Raw genomic sequence first — 9,476 nt, forward strand, 5'->3', positions numbered from 1 at the left:
ATGCAGGAGCTTGTTAAAAGACCAGCCTTAAGCTGCCAGCATTGGCCTAAATTCGGGCGCATGGATTGCTGAGTACCAGTTTGTTGTGCAAAGTCAAGTAATCTTCACATAAATCCATACAAATCTCATAAGCCAGCTCTAGCAGAATGTGTTCTGTACTCCATGTACTAGGACATGGGAATTTGTAGTTGTATGCTTTATTATCTTCATTGCTTTATGCTGATACTAAAAAAATCAGCATTTTCTCCATAAAGAATGTTCCTTGTCTCCCTGTAATTGATGCATTATAATTTCTGTTAAACAGATGTGGCTATGACTTCTTCTAGCAAATGGGGTTTTTTCTAGATGTTGTTCAATGAAACTTTCTGAATTGTCACCTTTTTATGAATACCAAGAACGTTTAGTTGCAAACTGAAGGCAGTGGGCATCTACAGTGAAGGATGTAGGATGGTGGAACCCTACAGTGCTCTGGCTAGGACAGGTCACACACAGCATTGGAGTAGTCTGCTGCTTAATCCTGCTAAGAACCCTGTATTCAGCTTGTCTTCATCTTGTGTATTTAAATCCATTTTCAGCAATATGCTCTGCTTCTGTGTCATTGGGATTTTGGCTCAGCATGATTCTGCTCAGTTGATAACTCAGACTGTAGATTAGACAGAGCTGGGCTTGGTGATAGCAGCCGTTGAGCTGGGGTAAAGCAATACATTTATTTCTTGGTAAGTGCATGGTGTCTTTCCAAGTGGTGGGCAGGAGGCTTGGAGGCAGAAATTTTGCAATTGCTGAATTTGCATTTACATTGCCACTTTCGGATCCTCCCATGTGTGTTCACTGTAGTGATGCTTCATGCTGGGGTACATGCATCCGAATTCCAGATAGACTATTCAAGGAAAATCCAAACTCTCGCTATAGATCTGTAACAAGATTTGCTCACAAGTGACAGGTCAGTAGGAAAAGTAATGCACTGGGCTTCTGTGTTGATAATTCGCCCAATGAATCTTTTCTTTATTTGTACTGAAGGGTAATCCAGGCTTTATAAAGGTGGAAGTAGAAGCTAGACATACAGTTACTACTGACTTGGCTTTTTGAGCATGCTTTGGAAGACAAAAAGTAGAGCTGGGGCACAAAACAAGCATGTTTCCCTGGGGCTTGCCAGGGGTATTCTGTGGCATCCACATATGGTCTGAACAGCAGAAAACTGCAGCTCCATCACTTACATGCAAGAATTACAACATCTAAGCTAGCGGGAAAGAGGGATAAAAGACACAGTGTGAGAAAGATGGGAATTAAGAATAGCAGAGAACCTGAGGGAAAAAAGAAAAGGGCAAGGTGAGGGATTAAAAAAGCTGTATTTAAACCAATTCCTTTCATAAAGCAGCAGCTTGGGGCCCTCCAGCCACTGATTCTCTCTCCACAGTAGGTATCACTTCTGTTGCAAGGCATTTACTCACTGTGGGATTTTCCTGCAAGACCCACTTTCCAACAGAAAGGTACTGTGTGGAATTACACAATGAAACGAGCTTCCTTTTTGCAAGCTGAAATGGGTCAGAAGTAGCTGGAGTGCAGGGAGCTGGAAGGGTTCATGTGGTGCAGGAGAGCATTAAGCCACAGGTGTGGGTACACCAGAAGGATTAATTCCTGTGTATTCTTGTTTTCTTACTGCTGCTTTGTCCTAAGGGAAATGTATGTATATGTTATAGCTGAGAGTCTGTTAACACAAATGGTTTAAAAAAAGGAAAAAGGGTTTCCAGAAAAGTGAAATGGAAAATTCAAGCCCCATGTTTAAGTTGTGCCCCCAGCCAGAGCAGAACTGCCTCCCTGCTCTAAGCCGTGTCGCCAAAGTGGTAGTAGCTGCATTGGCCACTTTGGGTTGTGCGTGCAGAGCACTGACTCTATTAGTCCCATCTCAGCCAACAACTCATGCTCTGGGGAGATCCCAGTGAGAAGCAGACAGTGCTAATGGGGATGAAATGGAAATGGTTTGGCAAAGTGATCATAAGGGCTCTCTGCAGTATCCTTGGCTCTGGCCACTGTTACTGTGTAAAAAATGACAGCCTGAAAAGGAGGGAAAAAAGGAAGAAAAAAGAAAAGGCACAAAATAAGAATGAGGGTGTTCTAGTAGTAGCAATGAGAGCCATGGCAGACGAGATAGTCTGGTTCTTTAACATACAGAGCACAAACCTGAATCCTTTATCCAGGCTCTACATTGCTCTTCCCAAGGAGTTTGCTTGGGCAAGTGCTGAACAAAACCTCACTTTCCTGAACACTAGGTAAACAGAAACAGTATTCAGTTCACAGGGCAGCAAGTGATTCCTTCACTTGCCAAAGAAGAAGGTGCAACACAAATAGAAATTGTAGCTAATTCCCTGCCCATGTCAGGGGCTTGGAACTGGATGAGTTTTAAGGTCCCTTCCAACCCAAACCAGTCTGCGAGTCTATGATTCTAACATTGCTGCAGCTTTGTAATCTTACCAGGGTATCAAATACATCCCTTGCCATTATATTTTGTCATTAACTTAATATTGCAATGAAAAACATTATGGAAAAATGCCTAATATTTGTATATTGTCTGATAATTAAATAGTGGAAAGATGTGTCAGTTCATTACTAATCATAATTAAAGTGGTTATTTCTATTTTCAGCTTAGACATGTGTAATTCAATGTACTTGTCAAAGAATTGCCTCTTTTCTCTAAATAATTAGTAGCTATTGTTGCTGTGTTGGGGGCTGAACTCACATGGGATGCTAGTGAGTTTGCCATAGCACTAGTTCCACAAGCACCACACAGCATCAGCTCTGTTCAGCTGATGGAGAGGGGCTTTAGTTTGGATAGGAAGAAGAAAACAAAGGCAGATTATGGAAATAGCTGAAGTAGATTATGCTTCTTGTGAAGCTTTCCTATCTCTTGGGTTTGGCTGTAACTGCTCTTGTTTATCTGGGGACGTCTTACTGTACTTTTCTAAACTGTGATTAAATGGGAGGTGAAGAGTCTAGGAGGTTTTGATATTGCTTATGTCAGGGTAAAAGACTAGGAGATGTATTAATAAGCCCACGCTCTCCAAACACTTTTAAAAGGTTTTTATCTTTTAAATCAGTCGCTGAAATAACACCTTCTGACTGTACGTACACTTGATACCCAGAGAATGTATTTAGAACAGTGTAATGGTACAATCCAAAGATTATTCCAAGACAATGTTTATAACCTGTGCTGCTTTGGCACTTCTGTGAAGAAGTAAGCCTTCCTCAGGACGTGGACGTTGGCTGTTTCCCTGTCCTCATCAGTAGAACCAATGCTCTGCCTGTGACTGCATTTTTCATTAATCTTGGAAGAGAGTAGAGACTGTTTTGTTGGTTTGAATTACATTTATCAACTGTTTTTGTTTCAACAAGCTAATGGCGATTCCGACGTAGAGATTCGAGAGGATGAAGGATCTGACAGTGAAACGCAAGACAGGCAGACCAGAAAACAGCAGACCTCCACAGGAACACTGCTGCAAGGTACCTGAACCTTCCCTTAGTTGCTTTTATTCAGAAGGATACACTGGAATTATCTGAGTAACCTTAAATGAAAGGAAGCTCTGTATCACTGAAGGATTTTGGCACTGCTCAGTCCGCATGAGCTGTAAGAGCACAGTGTCTTGTGGAGAAAACATAGTGCTTTCAGGGGAGCAAATTAAGGGTTGTTTATTGAAAAAAGTACCGTGTGAGGAAAATCCTTCCTTGTTATTGCCTTAGAGATTCTTGAAGTAGCTTTATACAAAGCCTTAGAAAAATAATACCATTTCTCTTTGCAAAGCATTTATTTCAAAACACTCATTCTAGTAGTCTTCTTTAAAAGGAAACCTTTAGTAAGTCCATAATGCCATCTGCAGTGACACGGTCACGGGTCATATAGGAATAACCTGAGTTATTCCTTTAAGGGAAGGATATCTGTTCATGTGCAGTGGAACTGCCACTTCTAGATGCTGATTCCACTAGAGTCCTGGTCATAAGCAACTCAGAAATGACCCTCTGAGGGTCCGTGTTTCAGTTAGTGGAAAAATAAATGCTCTGCTCAGTCTGTAATGAAGCAAAACGAACCCAGGAAATCAGGTTAGTTCTCCTGGGCAATCTTGTTAGCGGTGAGTGATTCTGACCATCAGCAGAAGCCTCTCTGGGATCTGGATGGAGTGCCTGGGTGGGTAATTTCGTGTGCCACTCCTGCTGGAACCCGTTACTCAGATATGGAACAATACTGCTGAATTCTGCTCTCCTCTGTCTGAGTGAGACCAGAGAAAGGAGCCAAAATTCTCATGTCAATATAATTCAAGCATTTTTTATCCTCAGTTTTTCTGTTATTCATAAAACTTGAAAATTCTTGAGAAGTGCTAGAAACACTACTATTCATTAAGGATTTTTACATTGCCATTTCTCAGGGAAAGGTTTGTATTTCAGAGCTTTGAAAGTGACTGTGTAACTGCGATGCTTTATCTCAGAAAATCATAACCTTGTGATGTGGGTTCTGGCTGTAGTCAGCTCTTAATACCACTTTTAGAAGTGAAGAGTTTTGTAATAAAGGTTATATATTTTGCTGCTAGTATAATTTTTCTAGATAGAGTTTTGTTATCATTAATTACACTTAGTGGAGACTCAGCATTAGCTTGTCAGACTTAAAGCAAGCAGCAAATCCCTGAGATGTTTCCTCTGCTGTGCTGTTTAGATTGCTTTCTATGCTTTTGTTAGGTCTCTTCCTAGTGTTTAGTAAAGTACTTCTGGCAGATAATTATCCCTTGATTTTTGTATACTCTGAGCATGCTGCTTGCTACTACACAGTCGCCATCCCAATCTTTACTCCCCTTATCTCTGTGTCAGTTGAAAGTAGCTCTCTGTCCTCTTTCTCTCTCTCACCTGTGGTGAGCTACTGAAGCAGCTCCAGGAGTGTTAACTGGCTCCTGGGATGCCTTTCTGACAGGTCCTGTGGAAGGAGTAAGGTTTTATTCCCCCATTCTAATGCACAACACTGCAGTCTGACTGTGCTCTAGTGCAATCTCTGCTGGCAGAGATGGATACAAACATCATTGGGCTCTTAAAAGAGATTGTTGGCTCACTTTTCTGCTTTGCTGAGGTTACTCATCATCACCTTGGGCATCTGCCCAGTAGCTCTAGCTGTAGCTACGCTGCAAGGTTAACAGTGGGCTCTCTGCCCATACCACTGGCTTTGGTTCAAAATGTCAGCACTTATTGTTTAGGAAAACTCAACTTTGGGATATCTCTGCTGCTGGTGTTAGAGTGAGCTTGCTCAGTCCTGCCCATTCTTGTCTGTCCAGAACATAGGAACAAAAGCTTGGACTGTGTCAAGACACACCAGTCAGGCCAAAGCTCTCGTTGAGGAGCTCCAGCCTGATGCAGAGTGCACACTACATGACAAGCAGTTCTAGCATGGAGAACAGGCTCAAATCTGCTCCTCTCCACCTGTGTAAGTGGTCTTTTCTGGTCCAGGTCCCTCATTGATGGTGAGGTTATGTGTTTGACTGCACGAGCCCTACCAACTGAAGTGCTGGAGACATGTCAAGACCCAAGATTAACGTTAAGTGTGTCAGATTCTTTAGAAAATCAGGCCTGAGCATTCCCTGGCTATTTATCTTTTAACACACCACGAACTGGTGCATGTTCTTCAGCACAGGTAGCTTGCATTTAGAATATACTTAATTATTAAGGCAGCATAACAAGAATATTATTTGTATTAATTGATGTTTTTTTCCTTGGCTTAATTCACAATATTTCAGTCAGTTTCTTTTGGAGCTTTATGTGTTCTTACATGGTGGTGTGCTTGTGAGCCATGTTTGCTCTCGGTCTAAGGAGAAATGGTCCACTGTGGTCTGTTCCTGCAGTTGCTGTAATTTAGTTTTACATCTCTAATTTCCAGGTTATTAGTATTGTAAGGTAAGTCTTCCTCCCCCTGTCTGTAATAGGTGAGCAAGTATTCCAGTGTGATTTGACATTATAGAGGCAAGATTCACAGGGAGAGATAATCTCTCCTATTAGACCATTTGGTATAATTGAGAAAAAATCAACACACTTTCACCCTCAAAAGTCCTTTTATCAGGTATGTCTGGATGCAGTAAAATTCAAAGTAAATGCAGCTTTAACTATTGCTTCTGGTTTTATTCTTCTAGCCAATTAAAAGACTTGAAAGTATAGGATTTATTCTCCCATGGAGCAGAAAAGAGTGTTAACTGGGAGACACACAACAGGCTGCCGGCTTCTGTGATAAAGAGGGAAAATCGAACACTTATTCTCCATGTGCAAAGAGGAATAGGTAGTAGCAGGTTAAGGAGGAGGCTTGTAAGGTGCTATGGAGATGGTATCTCCATTGAGTTCAATGCTTCTGGTTCAACAGTACAGCAAACACAGGTTTAGGAAGCCAGGAAGGTTTCTGTACATGGAGGGAGCAGGCATGGGGGTGAGAATAAATGCCTAGGAGAATAGTCACCAAACTGACAGATGCTGGCTTACTGGGTTTGTGAAACCACAACCTGCTTTGTTATCACAACACCACGATTACAGGCAAGTCTCCTCCTTGATGGGGCTTGTTATAATCAATTCTTGTGTCACTAGTCATTTGCTTTTGTAACTTAGAGAATGCATTGATTTCTCATCCATAACTTCTAGTTTTAACATTGTCAATGTTAATAAAAATTCACATCCACTTTTATTCTGTCTGGCAATAAATTAGTGAGGCTGCTATACAAATAAAATAGATGCATGGACTTCCCTGAGGCCAAATCACGAGTTAGTGATGGTGTTTGGAATAAGACTCTTGTTTTGTCAGAAAGCCAAAGAAAAAGGAATTCTGGCAATGTTGAAGGTCTTAACTATCTGCAGTGTAGAGAAACCATTTGCCTGAAACAGGCCATAAACCAGTAATTTGCAGCAGGATGGTTGTTCATGTGCAGATGGGCTAGACATCAGGATAAAGAATGCAAGCCTTGTCCTAGGAATGGAAAAGCTGCCGTGCTGGGTCAGGCATAAGGTCCATCCAGCCTGGTCTTCTGTCTCCAGCACTGGCTGAAAGAAGATGCCTGGGGAAGAGTGCAGGAACTTCCCTTAGGTTCCCTCCTGCTCTCAAACTAGTTCAGCCTCCATCAGGACTTCCTGAGCCAGATGTGGTTTCCAGGAATTTACTCCACCCTCAGTAGATTGCTTGGTTTTAATTATTTTTTCCCTAAGAACCTGTCTGGTCTCCCCTTGAACTTAAGTGGATTTGTTTCATCCCTGCTATCAGAAGTAGTAGATTTTGAAGTAATGTTGTGGTGACATGTGCAGATCCATCTTCTCAGTCTCATTTGGACCAGAGTTCTGAATAGCATTTTGGCACCATGAGGGTCCCTCCTTTTGTGAGTGGCAGCACTGGCGGATTGAGTTAGGCCATGACTCTAGCACACACTGTGCTTGCAACAAGGCAGGCGGTGGACACGTTGCTGAATGAAGGAGAAACGACCCATGTTTGCAAAACCATGGAACTGTGTCTGTCTATAGTAAACTACTGTAGTGTGGAGTAGAGACTCCACACTGCCAGGATCTGTCAGCTCCTGTAAACCAGTTATCCAAATGCTTTAGCTTACGTTTTCTCATGTTGGTGTTAGGGGGCGGTTTTGATCTGTTAGGACAAGAAACCATTCCACAACTACTACAGTAGCAGGTTCAGTCCCATTTAGTCTTTATTGTAAGAAGACAACTTTATAAAACTCTGAATGTTTTTCAGCAAACAATCTGTCCAAAGTCAAAAAGTGAGGGAGCAGCTCTCCTACCTTTGCAGAAGTGACCCAGAGGATCCATGTGGTAATGATGATGTTCTGGCAGCCAGATAGCGAGTGTATTTGCTACTGGATGATAAAATCTGTGCTTGTGAAAACCTGCACTGTTTAACACAGCAAGAACAAATCTGTGTCTGGATGCAGCAGGTGAGAATAAAGGGATTTTATTAAGAAAGCAAAGTGGGTACACTGGGGGAAGTGAAACCCAGTATATGCTGCTGGACAATACTAGCAGGCTTATGTAGCTGGGGGAAGGGGGACAATCAAGCGTGTTTGGAAAAACTGAAAAGGGGCTGTGATTGGAATTTGCAGAAATTAATTTGTCTTAATTGAAATAGAGCTTCCTTCCACCATTTCAGCATCTGCTCCCAACAGAGCTGCCTGTGGCTGTGTGTGAAGGGTCTGGAGATCAAGTCTGATGAGGAATGGCTGAGGAACTGGGGTGTTTAGTCTGGAGAAGAGAAGGCTCAGGGGCGACGTTATCACTCTCTGTAACTACCTGAAAGGAGGTTGTATAAGGTGGGGGTCAGTCTCTTCTCCCAAGTAACAAGTGATAGGACAAGAGGAAATGGCCTCAAGCTGCACAAGGAAGGTTTAGACTGGATATTAGGAGCCATTTCTTCCCCAAAGGGTGGTCAGGCATTGGAACAAGCTGCCCAGGGCCGTGGTGGAGTTCCCATCTCTGGAAGTGTTCACAAACCGTGTAGACAAGGACGTTAGTGACACGGGTTAGTGGTGGCCTTGGCAGCGCTGGGGAACGGTTGGACTTGATGATCTTAAAGGTCTTTTCCAACCTGGTTGATTCTATGATTCTCTGTTTTGTGTCAGCAAAATTAAGTGCTCTCTGGGAGGGATGAGGCATTTCTGTGCTCTTCCAGCCTGTGTGGTGGCCATTGCGACACTGGACCTTATAGCGAAGGAGGAGAAATTGTAGGTCTGTAATGATGGGAGACAGGTCACTCATTTCCAAGCGAATTTCCTTTTTGTGGAGGAATAATTAGAGCATTCTCAGCCTGGGCAGCAGCTGAAGTGTACTTAATTAATCACTGTACTTCGGCAATGCCTAGAAAATGCTATTGAGATCAGGGCCTGGCACTAAGGGCTACACTTAGACTTAAGAATGCAGTGCCCAAAGGGCATGCAGATCAGAAACATCAGGGAAAAGATTTGTCTCAGTTTTCTGTGTGTGGAGGTGATGCAGAGGGAAGGGAGGTGTGTTATTTGAGCTTGTGCTCTGAGTTTGCAGTAAGAGCTGGAGACTGAAGGTGCATCTCCAAATTGGGAGCAAAATGTTTCAGCTGCAAATCTACCTTCACTTCATGGTTGTCCTAACCTTCCAGGCTGTGTTGCTTCTTGCTGTCAGGCACAGAGTTAGCTTATACCCACTGCTGGTAGAAGATGTAAATCATTCCAGTCCTGTGGATCCATTGTAGGCAGCTGCTTGGGTTAGCACAATGACAAGCATCACATGCAGAGGGAAAATGGCAAATGTTCACAGGCTTCAGATCATGGCTGCACATCCACTTCTGCTCTTTGATGGCTCAGTGGCTATAAACCACAGCAGTGCACAGAGGTGAGATTTGAATCCGAAAGTGTAGTGAATTGCAGTCTGTTCATTACTAACATTTTGCCTAATTATCACTTTGTACAGCCTGTCCTGGCTGAGTTCACATTATCTGTAGG

At 42.7% G+C, this 9,476-nt stretch overlaps 1 protein-coding gene across 1 annotated transcript in view; it reads left to right on the forward strand.

Moving 5' to 3' along the window:
- CLUAP1 (clusterin associated protein 1) overlaps positions 1-9,476 on the forward strand; it is a gene marked incomplete at its 5' end in the record, with an annotated part of 41,692 nt that overhangs the window by 27,168 nt on the left and 5,048 nt on the right. The window contains one exon of the mRNA XM_010011949.1: positions 3,388-3,495. Within this exon, the coding sequence (XP_010010251.1) occupies positions 3,388-3,495 (108 nt within the window). The remainder of the gene's footprint in view (positions 1-3,387; positions 3,496-9,476) is intronic.

Source organism: Nestor notabilis, unplaced genomic scaffold (assembly GCF_000696875.1).
Source record: "Nestor notabilis isolate BGI_N333 unplaced genomic scaffold, ASM69687v1 scaffold3043, whole genome shotgun sequence".
In the NCBI taxonomy this organism is placed as follows: domain Eukaryota; kingdom Metazoa; phylum Chordata; class Aves; order Psittaciformes; family Psittacidae; genus Nestor; species Nestor notabilis.